General features: G+C 45.0%; 1 protein-coding gene across 7 annotated transcripts in view; it reads left to right on the forward strand.

Moving 5' to 3' along the window:
- Positions 1-1,702: 1,702 nt before the first annotated feature.
- arhgap17a (Rho GTPase activating protein 17a) overlaps positions 1,703-22,038 on the forward strand; it is a 210,243-nt gene continuing 189,907 nt past the window's right edge. For all 7 annotated transcript variants that reach the window (XM_069928969.1, XM_069928976.1, XM_069928970.1 and 4 more), the window contains exon 1: positions 1,703-1,926. In XM_069928969.1, coding sequence (XP_069785070.1) covers positions 1,874-1,926 — 53 coding nt within the window. In that variant the 5' untranslated portion in view covers positions 1,703-1,873. The remainder of the gene's footprint in view (positions 1,927-22,038) is intronic.

Here is a 22,038-nt window from a genome sequence, read left to right on the forward strand (position 1 = left end):
ATCTACTTCCTTTCCCCCACCCTACCTCAGTCCATCTACTTTCCCCTATCCTTCCCCACTCTCTGATCTTTTCACCCCTCTGCTCTTACTTACTCTCTACACCCTCTCCCTGCCTTTTCCTCTCTTTACCTCTCTCCCTGTATTCTTCTCACCTCTCTGCTCCTATTCCCCCTCTCATTTCCCCATGCCACCATTCCTCTCATCCTCACTGCCTCCTCTCTCCCTTGCACCTGCACCCTTCCCTTTCTATGTCCTTCTCCCTTAAGCAAGCCTCTTCTCTTCCCACTCCCCTTACTTTTCCACTCCCATTCCACCCCTCCACGCTTCTTCCATCCCCTACCCACCTTCTCCCTACACTCTACCTAAACTCTCTGTTCATTCTCCATCTCCTTATCATACCTCTAATCCCTGTTCCCTCTCTCAATTCCCATTCACCAACTCCTCCTCTCCCAACCCATACTCCCCTCCTCATTCTTCCTTCCCTATGGCCACCCCACTCCACCTATCTTACCACCATCCCAATTCCACATGCCCAAATTGTTTTCCCATCCCCTTCCACACCCTTCCCCATCCTCTACCCTGTTCCAACTCTCCATCCCCACCTTCCTTCGCCCTGCATCATATTACCCATCCCTCTCCCACCTCCTTTCCCTTCCCATTTTGAGTTATAAAAATCTACAGGTGTTCTCCCTGTGTCTGCATGAGTCCTCCCACCCTTCAAAATGTAGGTTGATTGGGCAGGAAAGGTGTTGCTGTGCTGTATGTCTGAATTTACATTTAAGACCATTAGAAAATGAAGAGTGGTAAACACAGCTGAGGTCATGGTGCAAACCAACCTCCAGCTGCCTTGGGAAAGGTGCCAACATGTTAAGGACCCATCCTACCCAAGACATTCTCTTTCTCTCCCTTCCATCAGGCAGTTGATACACGACACAAAGACAAACATCCTGATTCAAGGACACAGGTTCACTCCTGCTGTATTCAGATTCTTAAATGGACATGAAATAGATGATGCCTCTGCCCTGTTTCTCATAGACACTCTATACTTTGTCTGTCACATCAAACCCTACACCCTTTGACTTGCTGTCACTCTGGACCCTGCACGTTTGTTTCATTGAAGCAGGGTAAGGTTAACCTACCCATCAGCATGACACACAGACACCTCATCCACCCGGGTCTGCCCTCTCCCACCCCAGGGTTCGTCCCCTCCGCCCCTCCCCCCCACACCCAGGTCCCCCCCCCCACACCCAGGTCCCCCCCCCACACCCAGGTCCCCCCCCCCACACCCAGGTCCCCCCCCCCACACCCAGGTCCCCCCCCCCACACCCAGGTCCCCCCCCCCACACCCAGGTCCCCCCCCCACACCCAGGTCCCCCCCCCCCACACCCAGGTCCCCCCCCCCCCACACCCAGGTCCCCCCCACACCCGGGTCCCACTCCCCCACCCCCACACCCGGGTCCCACTCCCCCACCCCCACACCCGGGTCCCACTCCCCCACCCGGGTCCGCTCCCCCGTCTGCCCCCTCCCATCCCACCCGGGTCCGACCCCCCCCCCCCCCCCCCCCCGTCGGCCCCAACCGGGTCCGACCCCCCCCTCCCGTCTCCACCCGGGTCCGACCCCCCCTCCCCTCCGTTCCACCGGGTCCACCCCCCCCCCTCTGATTCCACTACCTCCGCCCATCCGGCCGGAAGCGGAAGTTCGCTGCTGTCGTTTCCGGCTGCCCAGTCGTGTGGCCGTGTACCTGTGCAGGCAAAAGCCGGTTTTGGCGGTGACGGGAGCGGGAGCCGGTGTCTCGGCCATGCTGCAGGCGGCGGCCCGGGGCCGGAGCCGGAGCTAAGGCCGTGCGCCTCGGGGTCGTCCATCGGAGGAACCATGAAGAAGCAGTTCAATCGGATGCGGCAGCTGGCCAGCCAGACCGTTGGCAGGCGAGTACGCGCAGCTCGAGCTCGGGCACGCCGACGTTGCTGTGGCGCCGCTCTCCTCCTGGCGGGGCCGGCTGCGGCTCGGTGTGGCTCGGTGCACCGGACTTCGGCCCCGGCGCGGGGAGATGGGGGCACTGGCATGTCAGCAGCTGCTAACCCGTGGAGGCTCCCCCCCTCTCCTGGGATTCGGGGACAAGGCCGGGGGGACGTGTGAGGCTGGTCACCGAGGTCCTTTGTCAGGGTGAATGCCCATCTGTAGTGTTGTACCTGGAGGTCGGCGCTGATCTGTCAGCCTTTCAGAACCCACCTCACTGGCCAGTCAGCCTTTACCTTGCAAGGAAGATGCGAAAATGCTGGTAAATTAACGGCATCATGTTTGATTATTTTGAGAAGTTTTACTGTAACAAATCTATTCTCTATTACTATGGTTTTGCACCTGTTACCTGTGAAAGTGGTCCAAGGAGGACCAATTAATTGCACTAAGGTGTCAGACCAGCTGCCTGAGTCTCACAGTTGGATATGAATCCAGTTGTGAATTTGTTGATGGTTCATTGATTTGAGATCAGATAGCTGTCTTTACTTGGTCTTGGAGTCATGGTTCTATGCCAATGGTTCTCAACCTTTTTCTTTCCACTTGCATATACACTATAAGTAATCCCTATGCCGTCAATAAGGTAGGAAGGGAAGGTTGAGAATCACTGCTCTAGACCCAATTGTTACTGAAATATTTTGCTTGAGAAAAATTTTCATTGGCCCATTTCCTTTGGAGTTATGAAACTGTGCACATAACGAGTCAACTCGGCATGATTAAAACTGTGGTTTTCAAACTTTTTCTTTCCACCCCTTACTAATCACAGAACACTAATGGCATTGGGAATACTTAAAGTGGAATGAACCACTGCTCTATGTGAAAAGGAAACAGTTAATGTTTTGGGTTTGTGTCCCTTTATCTGGATGAGGAATGAAAGAGTTTTTCATTCTTTTGGATAAATTGTAGGTAGTTAATTTAAGTATTTCCACCACTTTGTTTTTCAAGAACAGAATTTATTTTTTTATAAATGGATCACGAGTTCAAGAATTAAGAGAAAATGCTTTTGTCTTTGTATTAATTAAATACTTATTCAGCATGGGATCTTCAGTTCATTAAGTACCTTACACTTACACCAATACTTAGATTTCCATCAGCTCTTCCACAATTTTCCTCACACCTATTCAGAGGCATTTTGTACTATGTAACCTAATGCTCTACCTCTGTCTTTGTGCTCAAAAAGCTTTCTCCTTTGCATCCAATTGGATATTCTTTCAAAAGTGAAATTTACAATTAATATTTTAAACGAAATTCCTTTTTGACTATGAATAGTCTTTTTTGAAAAGGGGAGCAGAAACCTAGATATTGCAGGTTAGTGAGCTTAATGTTTAAGATAGGGCATCTTTCAGAAGAAAATTAACAAGCACTTGGATAAGTATGGTTTGATGAAGGGTGATTTAAGTTTCTCACTTAAGTTTTTTGATGTGACTATGGGAGGGGTAGCTGATTTACTGTGGCTTTGAAAAGATGTCTGAATTAGGAATGCTTACAAAATGGAGAATATGGAATAAAAAGGAATAGTTTACAAAATTGGTTAAGGTCAGGGCGTAAAAACACATCAAAATGCTGGAGGAACTCAGCCAGTCTTTCAGTGTCTATAGTAGACCAATATATTGCCGACATTTCGGGCCTAAGCCCTTCTTTAAGGAATGTCAGAAAAAGGAAATCTCAGAAAAATTTCAATATTCAAACAATTGGGTAGGAATCCAGACCAATGAAAGGTGTTAATTGGATATGATAAGGGATGAGGTAAAAGAATTTATCATATTTGTGCAAAAGTAGACAGAAGGGAGAGAGATAGGGAAAAGTGATGGGGAAGAAGTTTGGGGGGGGTGTTTTAAACGAAACCCAGAGAAGTTGATATTCGGTTGGAAGGTGCCCAGCCAGAAGATCAGATGGAGTTCCTCTAATTCACGGGTCGTCTTAGCCTGGCAGTGGATTAGACATAGCCATGTCAACAAGGATTTGGGATGGAGAATTGAAATGGGTGGACACTGGGAGATGCACGCTATTGTAGCAGACAGAGCTGAGGTGCTCAACAAAGTGATCTCCCAGTCTGTGTATAGCCTCTCTGATGTAGAGGAGACCACAACAGGAGTACTGGAAGCAGTAGATGACCCCTGCAGATTCAGAAGTGAAATGTTGCTTCAGTTGGAAGGACTATTTGGAGCCTGGAATGGTGGTGAGGGAGGAGGTGTGGCTATAAGTGGAGCATCTTCTGCAGGTCACAGGGGTAGGTATCAAGAGGACGATTGGTGAGGAGGAAGGGGTGGATAAGGGAGTCATGGAGGGAGCAGTTGCTACAGGAGGAGGAGAGGGGAATATGTATCTAGTTGTGGGATCATGTAGTAGGTGGCGGAAATGTCGGGGGGATGTGTTGGATGCGGAGGCTGGTGGGGTTGGAGGTGAGGACGAGAAATCCTGTCCTTGTGCATAGGGTTGGAGGGATCTTGGGCAGATGTGCATGCAATGGAGGATATGAGGGTGAGTGCTAAGTTGTTGGTGGTAGAGGGAAAGCCATTTTTGAAGAAGGAGAACATACATCCCTGATAATCTGGTGTGGAAGTCCTCATCCTGAGTGCGGATGCAGCAGAGACACAGAAATTGAGAGAATGGAATGGAATCCTTTTGTGGTGACTGGGTGTGAAGAGGGTTAGTCGAGGTAGCTTTGGGAGTTGGTGGGTTTATAGAAGATGTCTGTTGAGAGTTTGTCTACTGGGATGATTCAGAGATCAAGGAAAGGGAGAGTATTGCTGGAGATAGATCAAGTGAATTTGAGGTTGGGGTGGAAATTGGTAGCAAAGTGGATGAAGTCAATGAGTTCATCATGGGTACATGAGGCACACCAATGTAGTCATTGATGTACCCAGAGGAACATTTGAGGGGCCTTGCTTGTGTAGGCTTGTAGCATGAATTGCTCCATATCGCCACCAAAAAGGCAGACCTCGCTGGGGCCCATGCAAGTACCCATGAATACCCCTTTTTTTGGATTTTATTCCATAAATATAAAATCAATACTTTTTATTTTCTATATATATATATATATATATGGAAAAAACTTTTTCTTACAAAACAAAACCCCTTTCCCTCCACCCACTTCACAGTACTAATCCGTACACCATCAGGGTTTATAGTTGGGTTTTAAAAAAAACTTTATTGGTGAGGTCATTTATATTTTTATAATAGTAGGATTTTTTAATGTATATTTGGCCCCTATATAATCCAAATCTTGTTTATAAATATTTTTTCTTTAGATTATATGTGATTTTTTTTCCATAGGCATACAAGTATTCATGTCTGTCTTCCATCGTGCTATCTGCAGAGGGGAGTTAGGTTTCCAAGTAATTGCAATAAATTTCTTAGCTACAGCTAAAGCTATTTTAACAAATAAAATTTGGAATTTAGTTAGTTTATTACTTATTTCAATAAAGTTACACAAAAGATAAAGTTACACAAAAGATAAAGCTCCGGGTTGTTCATGAAGGCACCCCTGTAATCCTTGTTAGTATTCCGGTAATCTCCTGCCAAAAATGTCTCACCTTCACACACGACCACATAGGATGTACAAACATTCCTATTTCTATTCCACGTCTAAAGCATATCTCTGATATTTCTGATTTTGATTTATGTAATTTCAGTGGTGTGAGGTAATTGGTGTCCGAAATTATATTGTATCTTGCCTTTATAATTGATGTCATGCTATCCAAACACCACGGACCAGCATCTTTCCATTATTGCAACTCCTAAATCTAACTCCCATCTCTGTCAAACCTGTAAACCTGGTTTGTACTTTCAATTTGGAGAACAAAGTATATCTTAAAGTTATAAATTTTGGTGTGTTCCACCTCTAATGTCAGGTGGGGCCAAGTTTGGTCCCCATCTTTCTCTTAAGAATGAACTTAGCTGGAGAAAGCAAAAGAATGTCTCATTACCTACTCCATACATATTTCTTAATTGTTCAAAATGCAAAAGAGATTACTTTCCTTCTTTCTTGGGGACTTATTGGGGGTGGGGGAGGAGGGATGGGGTTAGTTGCAAACATGCACAATCTGTATCAACGATTTTTTTCCTTTTTATTCTATGTTTCTGAAATGGTTAATTCTTGATAATTTGTAAACTACAAAATTAAAATATTCAAAAAGGACATGAGATCCTTCCATATAACAATCATCAAGATATCTTATTCCTTTGTCTTACCATGAATACAATATTTTGTTTCTCAGATTCATAAACATAGTCTCTTCTTTCTCTTTGGCTTGGCTTCGCGGACGAAGATTTATGGAGGGGGTAAAAAGTCCACGTCAGCTGCAGGCTCGTTTGTGGCTGACAAGTCCGATGCGGGACAGGCAGACACGATTGCAGCGGTTGCAAGGGAAAATTGGTTGGTTGGGGTTGGGTGTTGGGTTTTTCCTCCTTTGCCTTTTGTCAGTGAGGTGGGCTCTGCGGTCTTCTTCAAAGGAGGTTGCTGCCCGCCAAACTGTGAGGCGCCAAGATGCACGGTTTGAGGCGTTATCAGCCCACTGGCGGTGGTCAATGTGGCAGGCACCAAGAGATTTCTTTAGGCAGTCCTTGTACCTTTTCTTTGGTGCACCTCTGTCACGGTGGCCAGTGGTGAGCTCGCCATATAATACGATCTTGGTACATTTTTACATAATGTCCTCAGTGCTTTTTTACTGATACATTCATTTATTTCTTGCCATATTCTAATCATATGTATTAATATAGGTTTATCTTTTTTTTGTTATTGACTTAACATTCTATCTGTATATATGTTAAAGTCCTTCATTGTCTCCTCTTATTAAATTCAGTCCCATTCGAATCCACAAGGGTGGACTATTTTTTTCAAGGAAAGATGATGGAAATTTTACTTGGGCTGATAGACTTCCAGATTTTAAGAAGGTGTAGCGGGAGCCCCACGCGGACAACAGAATCACACGCAGCCACAGCAGTTTAGCAAGCGCATGACCAGAGCGCGTAGCCTCCAAAGATGTCCCAGTCCTTCAGCTACAAGCCAGGCACCAGCAATTAGGAAAAGCGCACGATTAAGAGCCTGCGCTTTTTATGGTGCCCGACACCCGAGGCTGGAAAGTGACATCACTACCGCATTCCAGAAGGCTCCGTGTGAAACACACAGAGGGAACTATAAAAGCTGGGGTTAAGCACAATAGAGATACTGATTCCTGATTCTACTGTCTCCAGTGTCATTTATTGCCACTTGTGTAAGGTAGTGCTATCAGATAGGCCACTACATATTTTGGTAGCCTCAGCTACACTGAGTCCCACATGTCTGAGATGGACAAGCAACCGACGACTTTGAAGGTGGAGGTCGATGCAGCCTCTCTGGCTGCAGCACCAGTGGTGACTCCATTCTGGTTGGATCAGCCACGTAGTGTGCTGTAGTGGGCCAAAACGCAATTTGAGCTTCGGAACGTTACATCTGAGGACATGAGATATTGGCATGTTGTGAGTGCATTAGACATTACGACTGCAGCAAGGGTGCGTTCATTCATCAATAATCCACTGGTGGACCAGAAATACACTAAATTCTGGGACTTTTTGCTGAAAACATTTGAGCTTTCTCATCATGAACGGGCCATAAGGATTTTGATTATGCAATAACTGGGGGACCGTAGTCCATCCCAGTTAATGCAAGAGCTGGTATCACTGGCCGCAGTCCATACTGATTGCTTTCTTTTCGAGGCACTGTTTTTATTGAAATCACCAGTGCATGTGGTGCACATGAGTTTTGCAGAGCCGCATTTGGTAGCAAGAGAGGCCGACCGACTTTCTGGCTGGCCTTCCACAGGCTAATAGATTGCAGGTGCAGCCCATCTGTGCGGCTGAGTTGTCCGAGCACATCCTGATCAAGGAAACAAAAGTTCCGGATACTGTTTTTATCATCGCCGATGGGGTCGCTCTACCTATAGATGTAAGAGTCCTTGCAGTTACCCAGGTCCACCACCATGTCAGGGAAACGGACCTGCCAACCGCCGTTAGTGGCCTTGGCGGTTGACACAGAACATGGTCTACTTTATTTAGATGCCATGATTTCGGGGGTGGATTACTTGATAGATACGGGGGCTGAGTTCAGTATTGTTCCCCCGACACAGTTTGAGTTGGCACAAGGTGCATGTACTCCACCACTTTCAGAGGTTAATGGTACCACGATTCCTACTTTCGGAATGAGGAAGGTCATCCTTCCCATGTTACCATAGTGATTCAAAAATACATCACTGGCTGCATGATACATTAAGACAGCAAAGACTGAGGAACCATCATACAAATCTCTCTTTCAGCTGTTAATTGCTTACAAATATAACTCAATAAAATGATTGAAAGTTCATCCAATGAACAATCAATTAAACTGCATTTTTAAAAAAAACTAATTTCTCACTCAACCAAGAATCTAGGTAGATCCAATAAGATATAAATTCACTTTCAAAATAATCCAAGAACTGCATTCTAATGCAAAAAGTTTAACAGGCAAAGAGGATGAACTTATGGCATGGTTAGGTATTCTACTCGGTGGCCTCAGTAGGTTTTCCCCTTTTAGGCGCAGATTTTTTGAGAGAGCATGGTCTCCTGGTTGATGTACATAAATGCCATCTAATAAACACTGCTAACTTCCAAAGTTTGCCCCTTAAAAGAATGCGTTGTTCTTTCCAACTGGTAAGAGTTCAGGCGATTCAGCAGAATGCATATGCCTCGATACTTAGAGTTCCCGGAACTGTTGACGACTAATTTTCAAGATAATGAGCTGCGGCATGGTGTATATCATTATATTGATACAACTGGTCCACCTGTTTATGCTAGGGCTTGTAGGCTTCCAAAAGACAAGCTTACAATTACAAGAGCACAGTAATGGAGGAATTAGGGGTGGTATGCAGGTCCAACAGTCCATGGGCTTCATCCCTTCACATGGTGCCTAAAAGCTGCGGTGATTGGCGGCCATGTAGGGACTACAGGCAGTTGAACAATATAACCATCCCCGACCGCTATCCAATCCCTCATATTCAGGATTTCTCAGCACGGTTGCTTAACGCTACAATATTTTTCAAAGTAGATTTAGTAAAGGGATACTCTCAGATTCCAGTTCACCCTGAGGATGTTCCAAAGACGGCTATTATAACCCTCTTTGGTCTCTTTGAATTTATCAGAATGCCATTTGGTCTGAAGAATGCAGCCCAGACGTTTCAAAGATTGATGAACGTTGTCACTAGGGACTTAAAAGGGACCTTCGTATATTTGGATGACATCCTCATAGCGAGCCCCGACGAGGAATCGCATAAACGACACATCTGTCTCCTGTTCGCTAGATAACAGGATTTTGGCCTTTCAGTCAACCCTGCAAAATTCCAATTTGGTACAGCTGCAATTGATTTTCTCGGCCACAGGATTTCTTGTACTGGAACTATACTGTTGCTGGACAAAGTGATTGCAAGTTTCCCCAGCCTCTTGTTCAGAAGGATTTGCAACGATTCATAGGAATGGTTACCTTTAACCATCATTTCATTGGGGGGGGGCAGCCGTGATGCGCCCACTGTTTGACCTATTAAATAGAAAAAGATCAAACATATTGCATTGGGATGAGGAAGCGGACATGGCTTTTGAAAGAACCAAGGATTCTTTGGCATCTGCGGCAAGTGTTGCCCACCCAGATCACGAAGCGCCCCTCTCACTAACTACAGATGCATCCGACCATGCAATTGGTACAGTGTTGCAACAATACGTAAAAGGACAATGGGTGCCACTTGCGTTTTATAGCAGACATCTTCGACCTACAGAGGTGAGATATAGCACATTCGACCGAGAATTAATGTCGTTTTTTTTTTTGGCGGTGCGCAATTTCAAATACATGCTGGAGGGTCGAATGTTTACGGCCTTTACTGATCATAGACCCCTAATGTAGGCCATAAGTATGATACCTGACCCGTGGTCCACGAGGAGGCAATGCCAATTGACATTCATCTCTGAGTTTACAACTGACATGCAGTATGTTGCTGGTTTTTCCAATCCGGTGGCAGATGCCCTATCGAGACCAACTGTCTCTGCAGTCCAAGGTCGAATCGACACAGCACAGTTGGTGGAAGACCAGCAGCGGGATGAGGAGATACAAGCCTACAAAACCGTCATTACAAGTCTCCAGGTTAAGGAAATCACTACTGAGGCAAGTGGTCCCACACTCCTTTGCGACATTTGCACAGGACACCCTAGACCCATTCTACCGGTTAGCTGGCGCAGGAAGATCTTCGATGATGTACGTAATCTTTCACATCCTTCCATTAGATCTTCCATTAAACTCGTGTCAAATCGTTATGTGTGGCACGGTCTAAAGAGAGATCTCACCCTGTGGGCCAAAACTTGTCTTCAGCGTCAAAAGGCTAAAATTCACAGACACTTGAAAGATTCTCCATGGTGGATGCAAAATTTCAGCACGTCCACATGGATGCCGTGGGATGAGATATTTATTTACTGTTATTGACTGTTTTAGTCATTGGGCGGAAGCAATCCCTAAGCAGGCGGCAGACACGCAGATGTGTGCACGGACCTTTTTTTAATTGGGTTGCACAATTTGGTGTACCTCGTCACATCACTTCAGATAGAGGTATGCAGTTTACTTCCCACCTGTGGACACAGATTTCAAACTTCTGTGGAAGTAAATTACACCACACAACTGCCTATCATCCTCAGTCAAATGGACTTGTGGAACAGTTCCATAGGCATTTAAAGTTGGCACTTAAGGCGAGACTGCAGGGACTGAACTGGAAGGATGAATTACCATGGGGGCTATTGAGAATACATACAGCACCAAAGGAAGGATTGCCAGTTTCGACTGCTGAGATGATCTATGGAACCCCACTATCCATTCCAGGTGACATATATTTTGGTAGTGACATAAATCAGACAGCTGACTTGGATATTTTATGTCTTGAGAGATAGCAATAGGTCAAAACAACCCTATCCCATGGTTTTTCACGGGAGCTCCAAACATCAGGTGCCACATGACCTACTGACTGTGGAATTCGTGATGGTTAGGAAAGGTCAGAAATGCTCAGCCATATGAGGGGCGGCCCTTTAGGGTAATTTGGCGAGAAGGTGTAGTATTTACATTGGACGTAGGGAGCCAAGAGTGTATGTTCACAATTGAACAACTGAAACCGGCACACACTGACCTTTCAAGACCGATCTTGTCACCACTGAAGTGTCCCAGAGGATGCCCCAGGCTGAATCACCAGCCGGAACCTGCATCTGACAGCCACGATTCTGGGGGGGGGGGGGGGGGGTGAAGCGGGAGCCCCACATGTACAACAGAATTGCACGCAGCCACAGCAGTTTAGCAAGCTCATGACCTGAGCACATAGCCTCCAACAATGTCCCAGTCCTCCAGCTACAAGCCAGGCACCAGCAATTAGGAGAAGTGCACAAATAAGATCCTGCGCATTTTATGAGACTCGACACCCGAGGCTGGAAAGTGACGTCACTACCGCATCCCAGAAGGCTCAGCGTGAAACACACAGAGGGAACTATAAAAGCTGTGGTTAAGCACAATAAAAGTACTGATTCCTGACTCCACTGTCTCCATTGTCATTTATTGCCACTTGCGTAAAGTAGTGCCGCCAGTTAGGCCTCAACAAAGTATTATCTAAGCCCTCCCAATTTATGGTCCCATGTTAACTTTTCCAGTGCAATTCTTGGTACTTAGTTATTCCATAAGAATTGTCTTGTATACTTGTGTAATAATTTAAAGGAAATTTTAGTATAATAGGCAATGATTTAAAAATTGGCATTACCTTCATTTTTATACAATTTGCTTTTCCCACTAATGTAATAGGCAGATCTTTCCATTTCTGTAGATATTTTTCTATTTTTTCTAGTAGAGGGGTATAATTAAGCTTATAAATTCTGTAAATTGTTATCTTGTAGTCGTTTGTGAGTTGTAAGAACATTAAATTTGTTTAACAATTCGGGTACAAACATTAAATTTAATAAATCGATAGGTCAGTTTAGAAGTCGTCATCGTCAGCCAAAATAACTGCTGCCTCACCTCCCTTTCACCTCCTCTCAATGATGTCATAAGCTCTGATGGCCAGCTCGTTGGTGTCCAACTCCCCTCCACAAGAGCCTGAAACTCCGAACAATAGCTGGAGAACTAAGTGGTGTGATCTGCCACATAACAGCCCACCCCCCCCCCCAAAAAGAACCGGAGTATTGGAGGTGGTTAGGTTGTCGAAGTGAGGGTGGATTTGGTTATGATGGTGGATGCCCTCTGCGGTGGGGTTGTACTACCTGCACTTGGTTGGTCAAAGTATGCTGGCTTGAGACAGTCCACAGAGGCTGTCTCGTGTCTTTCACCCATGTTGATGATGAAAACCGGGGCATCATTTTGAAGTACTCTGAAGGGCCCCTCAAGTGGCTTTTGCAGAGGTGTACAGTGGGAATCTTGATGAAGGAAAACAAACCGGCAGTCCTTGACGTTGGGTGGGTCATATGTGGTTGTGAGATTGTGTTGGGACATTGGGATTGGAGGAAACGTGCCCACCTTCTCTTTTTTTGAAGATTTTATTTTTCAAGTTTTACAAAAACAAATGTAGTATCACATGTGAAAAAACAATTATTTTTAACGTATTTACTCTTTTAGTATAACTCACTCTCAGATACAAACATTATATCAGCTTATTTTCAATTTCCTTCGCTCTCCCAAAACTTTGAAGATTAAGCAAAACTAAAGCAATTAAAGTAACAAGCAGAAAAATGTTAAAAAGAAATCTTCAGCATACCACTAGTCTCTCAAATTTACTTCAACTCCTTGAGGTACTTCACTACTGTTGTCCATTGTGTATTTTGTTAGTTTTTTTTCGAAATATGGGCTGTGCTTATAGCTGTGCCCCAAAGTGCTCTGGATAAGGTTGCCATATTTTGGCAAAAGTATCTACTTAAATTACATTATTTTCTCCACGGGCACGCAGTTGTGCATCTCCATGATCCATCGAATATGAGTGGGGGGGGGGGGGATTCAGACTTCCAGGTGACCGCAATGCATTTTTTTGCTACTGATAGGGCAATATCTACAAACTTAATTTGGAATTTAGTTAATGTTCTGCCCATATCTTCTAGGTTTCCCAATAAATACAGCTCCCGATTGAGGGGGAGTCTGTTCCCGTAATCCTAGTTATTAGATAATTCCAATCAAAAGGGTCTCACCTTAGCACAGGTCTATGTGGAGTGTATAAAGGTACCAATTTCTAACACACACCTGAAGCACATTTCCGATACCTCTGATTTTCCTTTATGTAATTTTTGTGCTGTGGGATATAATTGGTGTAAGAAATTATATTGTACCAATCTTAGTCTGGCGATCACTGATGTTACACTTTCCCTGACCAACATTCGAATTTTATTCCCAAATCTGACTCCCACCTCTCCCACGATCTTTGCAGGTCGAATTTTATACTCTCACTTTGAAGTACAAAGTACATTCTGGATACAAATTTAGGAGCACCTCCCAGTCAAAATAGCCCTTCTACCTCATTCCTTTCAGGTCATGGTAGGGCCCCATTTTTCCCTTGGGTAGGATCTTAACTGTAGAAAGTAGTGAAAGGTTCCATTGGGAAAATCATATTTATCCTTCAGTTGTTCAAAGGACAAGAGTTGTCTATTCTCATAGCAGTCCTCAAAGTTCGGATCGCCTTTTGGTGCCAAATATCTAGAATTTTGTTACCTAATTCATAGGCATCAGTTCATTATGTATTAAGGGTGCTTTTGGTGATATTACAATTTCTTTACTGATTGTTACTAGATGTTTTAGGATGGGGTTATCCATTCTTTTATTTGTTAATTTGGTATTTGTTTTTTAAATGAAATCCCTCGTCACTCCCTCCCCCATGCTATGTAATCCTATGGTAACCCATTTTGGTGGTTCACCTTCTTCAAATAAAGATGCGAGGAACCTTGACTGGGCTGCCAAGAAATATTTCCTAAAATCAGATAATCGTAGTCCCCATCCCCAATTTATAATCCCATGTCAATTTTTCCATGGAGACCCTGGAGGCTTTATCATTCCACATTTGTGGTAGATAAATAGGAATAGATTTAAATAAATATTGTAATTTCATCAACACCTTCATTTTGATACAGTTTACCCTGCCCTCACATTGATGGGCAGGTTTCTCCATCTATTTAAATTGTCTTCGATCTTTTCAAGGATAGGGGTATAGTTTAGTTTGTGTAAGTTTCTTAAATCTCTATCTGTTGTTATCCCTAGGTATTTAAAACTACCTGATTGCCTCTTGATGGAGCTCCCCTGTTTGTGTCTTTCATAGTCTGAAATAGCCAGGGGCATAATCCTACTTTTTTCAAAATTTACCTTTTATCCAGAGATTATGCCGTAATCTTCTAGGTTGGCCTGCAATTTGGGCAACGACTCTGCTGGTTCCATCAAGCATATTGTCTGCAAATAGCTTGACCCATCTTGAATTCCTTTGTGTGTGGGTCCTTCCTAATATATTCTGCTAATAATTCAATAGATTTAATAAACAGCCCAGGTGACCCTGCCTGCTAGACCTATTTAAGGGGAATGTCGACAAAATTTGGCCATTTGTTATGATTCTTGTTTGTGGTTTGGAATATAGTGTTTTTACCCAATTAATATATGTTTGTCCCGGCCCATATGTTTCCATTACTTTAAATAGATATGGCCATTCCAATCTATTGAAGGCATTTTCTGCATCCAGAGATACTGCTACACTACTCTGAATTGTGCCAAATGTATTATATTCAATAATCTTCCCAAGTTGTCAGCAGAATGTCTCATTTTATAATACCTGCTTGGTCCAGATTTATTAATTTTTGGAGATATTGACCCGATCTCTCAGCCAGTGCTTTGGCTGTTATCTAGTTGTCTGTATTTAATAGTGAGATGGGTCTGTAAGATGCAGGTTTTAACAGATCTTTATTCTTCTTGGGTAGCATCACAATTATTGCTGTTGAAAAGGTGTCTGGGAGAGCCTTTGCCTCTGTGACTTCATTAACCACACCCATCCATCAACAAATCTTTAAATTTTTTTGTAAAACTCAGGCAGGAAACCATCCTCTCCCTGAGACTTAATAGCTTGTAACAGTCCAAAAGCTTTTTCAATTTCGTCCCTAGTGAAGTGGGGGGGGGGGGGGGGGGGGCTCATCTGGTCCTCTTGTCTCAATCTCGACAGTTCAATTCCATTCAGAAATTCATTTATTTTTGTTTGATCCTCTGGTGATTTTTATTTACATAATTCTTTATAGAATCGATTAAAATATCATTTTTTTGGATTATGAGGTTTTGTCCTCGGGAATTCCTCTGCCAAGACAAAACTTTGTGTGCTCTTTCCCCCAATTCGTAATTTTTTTTGCTTTAATCTCATTATTTCTTTTTTTCATTTTGTTTGTTTGTATTGTATTTAAGCTTTTTATTTATTAAGATTTGGTATTTATCCTTTGAGCCAGAGTTTTGATATTCCTTCTCTAGTGCTGTAATTTCTTTTTCCAGATTATTTATTTCCGCCATATGTTTTTTCTTTACATTTTTAATGTAAGATTTTATCTGCCCCCTCAGGTAGGCTTTTAGTATGTCCCATATCAGAAACTGTTGTTAGTAGATGGGCAGTTAGTTTCACAAAATACATTAATTTGTTCCCTTGTAATCATACAGAAGTTTTCTTTTTTCAACACCATAGAATTAAGTCACCACCTATACATTGGTGTCTGTTTCTCCGGCATCATTATTGTCAAAGTTGCATAGTCCTCGCCCATAATAATAATAATCTGGCTGAATACTCCGATTCAACCATCCTGCATTCCAACTGTGCCAACATTAGGAAATAGTCAATTCTGGTGAAAGAATCATGGGGTTTTGAGTAAAAGGCGTAGTCGCTATCTTTGGGTTTAACCGTCTCCAGTTGTCTATTAGATTTAGATCTTTTATATGTGCTACTGTGGCACTTGTTGCCATAATCTTTGTCACTCTCTGTGTGGATTTATCCAATATAGGATCTAAGCAAAAATTGAAATCTCCAACATTGCTTTGTCCTCCAGCTATTTTAAGACCCTTTGTATAATAGCTCATTGTCTGTGTTTGGTGTATCAAGGTTCATAAGTGACCAAGCCTCTGAGTAGATCATCCATTCAGATCCGCTACTACCTCCTTCACCACCATTGGAACATTCTTATTTATTAAAATGATTACCTCCCCCTCGCATTGGAATAATATGAAGACGATATTACTTGTCCCACTCTTTTTATTATGTTCATACTTTGTGAGGTGTGCTTCCTGTATAAATGTCTGAAATTTTTTGAAGTGTGCCAAGGCTCACTTTCTCTTAATATTTCTGTTTAATCCATTTATATTAATACTCACAAATTTTAATGTCATGCAGCTTGTGGTGAGCAAATGCAGTAAAGAAACTGAGACATCAGGCTGTGAGCTCGGGTATTGCAACTGCTTTATTTTGAATTCCTCGCTGAAGCTTTTAAGCCAGTCTCTGGACAAGTCCCTAACGTCCTGGCACATGCGTCATAATGATACAAGAGTGGATGACCATTTCGGTCTCGACCGGAAGAGATGGTCTCGCGACGCCATCCTTGCAGTGGCTACCCCGCTGACCATGCGTGACAAGCAAGGCCGATTCGCCGTTGCAAACATGTGCGTCACCACACAACCTCCCCCCACCCCCCACCCCAGAACTGGCACCGATGATCTCGAGATGCATCAAGGGTGAGGTGTGCTGTTTCAGCGGTGGACCTCTTTGCACTGGTGGGGAGACCTGTACTGGCTGGGATGTCCAGATGAGTTGGTTTTAAATGGTCCAGTATGAATAACTTTTCCTTGCCCCCAATGCCAAGAGTGAATGTGGAAGTTTGCCTGTGCAGCACCCTGTATGGACCCTCATGATTGCTGAAGCGGAGTCCTGTGCACGCCTCCTCGCACAAATATATACTCACATGTTGACAAGTCGGGGGGGGGGGTGTAGTTGCAGGGCAGCTGACCATGTCTCGATGGCGGGGGTGGTGCAATGAAGGCCAGTTTGGAGGATGACGGTGTTGTTGGTGTCTTGTTTTGTTGTTGGCAGGAGAAATTGTCCAGGGACTGCAATGGTCTCTCCATAGACTAGTTTGGCAGAGGAAGCTCTGAGGTCATCCTTGGGCGCCGTGCATATCCTTGGAGAACCCAGGGAAGTCCGTCCACCCAGTTGGGCTTTTTGAGGCATGCCATCAGTGCTGATTTAAGATGGGGATGGAATTGCTCGACGCCCATTGGCTTGGGGGTGGTAAGCTGTCGTGTGATGCAGATGGGTGCCAAGGAGTTTAGAGAGTTCTCTCCACAAGATAGAGGTGAGCTCTGCCCCCCCCCCCCCCCTCGGTCTGTGGTAACGTGTGCTGGGACACCAAAATGGGAGATGCAGGTGGTGGTTTCTTTGGAGGCATCTGGATGGGTGTGTCCTCTGGCCAATGGGTGAACCTGTCCACCACTATAAATAGGTAGTGCAACACCTGGGAGACTGGCAAGGGCGAGGTGGACATGCTGGCACCCGCGGGTTGAGACATCCAACTCCTGGAGTTAGTGCTTGGTGTGCCGCTGAACCTTGCCATCTGGCAGTGTGTGCAGGTTTTTGCCTACTTTGTGATCTGTTTGCACAGGCTGTGCTAAACAAATCTTGTGGACATCATTTGCACCGTTGTGCGGATTGAGGGATGTGACAAACTGGCTTATGTCGAAGACTGTTCTCCATTGCGCGGGGACCAGTGGTTAGGGTTGGCCAGTGGAAACGTTGCAGAGGAGCGTAGTGCCATTGGCGTCAAGTGGGAGGTCTTGGAGCTGCAACCTCATGATTGCAATTCTCAAGCTGGGTTTCTCGGGGTCATCGTGCTGTGCATGAGCCAGGACATGGTAGACAATGCCCTGCAACATTGCGTTGACTGCTGGCTTGGAGAATGCATTCATGACAATGTTGTGTTTTCCTGATTGGTGTCGGGTAGCGGTGGTGAATTCGGAGACGTAGGATAAGTGCCTCTGCTGTTGAGCACACCACGGGTTGGAGGACTTTGAGAAGGGGAAAATAAATGGTTTGTGATCCATGTAGACAGTAAACGGATGCCCTTCCTGGAAGTGGCAGGCGGCCAGGTAGAAGACGAGTAGCTCCCTATCAAATGCGCTGTACTTCAGTTTGGGCGGCTGCAGGTGGCAACTGAAAAAGGCAAGGGATCTCCAAGAATCGTCAACAAACTGTTCCAGAGTGATGCCCATTGCTGTTGTATGGGCCAGGGCCTCTTTGGACTGTTCGACTGCGTTATGGGCTTTGTCGATCCCAACATTAGAGGGAGTGTAATCCTGGTAGCCGTGCAGATGAATCTGTTGTAAAAATTTACCATGCCCACAAACTCTTGCAGGCCCTTCAGTGTCATCAGCCTAGCGAATCATCATATGGTCTCCAGTTTATTGGATAGAGGGGTGGTGCTGTCTTTGGTAATTTTGTGGCCTAGAATGTCTATTTCTCTGAGGCCAAACTAGCACTTCTCCGGGTTAATGGTGAGGCTGAACTGTGTGAGGCGACTGAACAGCGGGTGCAGGTATATCATGCTCCTCGGGCATATTGCTGGCTACCAGAATGTCATTGAGGTAGATGAAAAAAGGCTGACTGCGTCCATGAGGCACTGGAATGCCTGGACTGTATTTTTTAAACTAAATGGCATGGGAAGGAACTTGAATAGTGTGAAATACAACGTGTTCACAATCACTACTCAGGAGACAAAGTCTTGGAGAACAAGTTCTGTTTTTTTTGTGGGTCTGCAAAGTCGGGTGTCTCTTAGTCCCAAGACACACCAGAGATTTGAAATCATCACTCCTTTGTACAATTCTGCACTTAACAAAGACACCTCCCCTTACAACACCTTCCAATTGGTACCCCAATATTTCACAGCCTTCCCATTTCCCTGATTCTACAGGGTTCCTCCTTGTTCATACATCGCATGTAATGTTAATCAGGCAGTCTTGTCATGGGGGAGCCCAGGTTAATATTTATTCTCATTAAGCAAGCGCAGTAGTGACTGCAGGTTACCCTTGGTCGTTTTGCCAGTTTAAACCAGAACTCATTGTCCTTGAAGATTCTGACACACAAGGGGTCCACTACTGTTAGCTAACTGTTCTCAAGTGCTAATCTAATCATGTTCCAATCTAATCACGTTCCACTAATTCTCACAATGGTGCCAGTTTAATCACATTCCACCATGATTCACAGACCACCCTTTTTCTTTTACCATGTATATTTGATTAAATTACATCAGCATAGCTTTGGTGGTCTCTTCTGCTTCCCTCAAACCGAGCATATGTTTAATTTCTTGCTGCTCATCCCCTACAGGCCTTAGCACCATTTGCCGTGGACCCGTCGCAGAGGAAATTAATCTTGTGATGACACATCTTAGAACTGCCAATCCGACAATCAGACCCACCAGGATAATTAGACTGTAAATAGCAAGGTGGAGCAGCCCCCAGCCTTTTAGACCCCAATCAATCCATGTCCACTCTCCCCAACCGGTCTCCTTCCTGTACTGGTTTCCTGCCGCTCGGATCTTCTCTCTATGCTCACTTATATTAGAGGCCAGATCCGAGATATTGGCAGAGGCATCAGGAATATATGTGCAACACTCCCTTCCAATCAAAGCACAGATGCCTCCATTCTCTGCCAATATAAAGTCTAGGGCCATGTGATTTTGGAGGACTGTCAGTCGGATAGCAATCATCTCCGTAGTTATGGTCTGTACCTGGGACTGAATCTCCCCTAATGCCAAATCTGTGTTATTCGCCAGTTCCGCCAGGGCTAAGGCTAACTTTTGTATCTCTGTACCAACTCTCGCAGTCCCGTAAATGGGAAAAAGGGTCCAGAGTAGCTGGGACAGGGGCAAGGACTCAGGCACCTGGTCTAAAATGTGAACATGGGCAACCAAATATGCCAAGTAACAACACCCGCTCCACCCCTTCTGCTCCGGCGGCAGAGAGAACCCCCAGGGGTCCCCCTCTCCAGGAAGCCATGGGTATGCTCGGTCACCGCACACCCAATAGGTTCTGTTTACAGGCTGTGGAAGGATATATTTTGTGGTAGTGATGTTATATTGGCAAAACGAGTTTCCCACTTGGAATGGGGCACTGCTATTTAAATTGCAGAAGCAGATGGCATTCCCCCTTTTCGCCTCAAAGGAAAGTCGCAGACCGGCCCCTATTCTAGTTGAATCCTTAGGTTTTGGTCTAAGGAACCACCCCTGAGAACTCCACTACCATTACTTCTACTTCCCCCGGATTAGAGTGCAAGATATCCATAATCTCCTCCGGGGAGAGATGAACTGCCGTTAGGGGAACCCCAGACTTCCCATGATGAGGGATCACTGCGCAAACCCAGCAATCTGCCTGCCTCTGGTGTCGAGCATAATTTGTACACAGGGAGATAAAATAATTCTTGAGTTCAGCATACGGCACGATAACACACAAAAGTAAAATTGAATATACAAAACACAAAAGTCTCATTTTAGTTCTTCAAAAAACGAAAGTCCTTTGATCTTTCACTCCTCCTCCTCCTCTCCCTCTGCTTGTGGGTCCACCGGGCCTTTTATTCTTGAAGCGTGGGTCCACCCCTCTTCTTATGTCCAGACAGCATTTCCATGGTCAACAGCACCAGGTATGGGCCAGTCCACTGGGGTTGGAGTTTCTCCTCCTCCCACGACTTTATTAGGACCCAATTTCCAGAGTTCACGGGATGGATGGGGAAATTGAGGGGAGGGCTCTGTGCCAGCAAACCCTTGGTCTTTTGACCTGCAAGTGAACAGGAAACTGTCTGTAAATAAAGGTGAGAAATCAGACTGCTCAAACTACAGGGGAATTACGCTGCTCTCCATTGCAAGCAAAATCTTCGCTAGGATTCTCCTAAATAGAATAATACCTAGTGTCGCCGAAAATATACTCCCAGAATCACAGTGAGGCTTTTGCGCAAAAAGAGGAACTACTGACATGGTCTTTGCCCTCAGACAGCTCCAAGAAAAGTGCAGAGAACAAAACAAAGGACTCTACATCACCTTTGTTGACCTCACCAAAGCCTTCGACACCGTGAGCAGGAAAGGGCTTTGGCAAATACTAGAGTGCCTCGGATGCCCCCCAAAGTTCCTCAACATGGTTATCCAACTGCACGAAAACCAACAAGGTCGGGTCAGATACAGCAATGAGCTCTCTGAACCCTTCTCCATAAACAATGGCGTGAAGCAAGGCTGCGTTCTCGCACCAACCCTCTTTTCAATCTTCTTCAGGATGATGCTGAAACAAGCCATGAAAGACCTCAACAATGAAGACGCTGTTTACATCCGGGTACCTCACGGATGGCAGTCTCTTCAATCTGAGGTGCCTGCAAGCTCACACCAAGACACAAGAGCAACTTGTCCGTGAAGTACTCTTTGCAGACGATGCTGCTTTAGTTGACCATTCAGAGCCAGCTCTTCAGCGCTTGACGTCCTGTTTTGCGGAAACTGCCAAAATGTTTGGCCTGGAAGTCAGCCTGAAGAAAACGGAGGTCCTCCATCAGCCAGCTCCCCACCATGACTACCAGCCCCCCCCACATCTCCATCGGGCACACAAAACTCAAAACGGTCAACCAGTTTACCTATCTCGGCTGCACCATTTCATCAGATGCAAGGATCGACAACGAGATAGACAAGAGACTCGCCAAGGCAAATAGTGCCTTTGGAAGATTACACAAAAGAGTCTGGAAAAACAACCAACTGAAATACCTCACAAAGATTAGCGTATACAGAGTCGTTGTCATACCCACACTCCTGTTTGGCTCCGAATCATTATCGACTGCATCTCATTCCAGGTGTAGGTATTAGGTCCCAGGATTGGTCGAATTGTTCTGCCAAGCCGAGGGGGTCTTCCAAGGTGACTTTTCATCTCCTTCTTGAAGTTTCTTACTGGTGAGGGGAAGATTCACAAATCCCAAAGTCCTGTTCCCTATCAGAAC

This window comes from Narcine bancroftii, chromosome 3 (genome assembly GCF_036971445.1).
Source record: "Narcine bancroftii isolate sNarBan1 chromosome 3, sNarBan1.hap1, whole genome shotgun sequence".
Lineage (NCBI taxonomy): Eukaryota > Metazoa > Chordata > Chondrichthyes > Torpediniformes > Narcinidae > Narcine > Narcine bancroftii.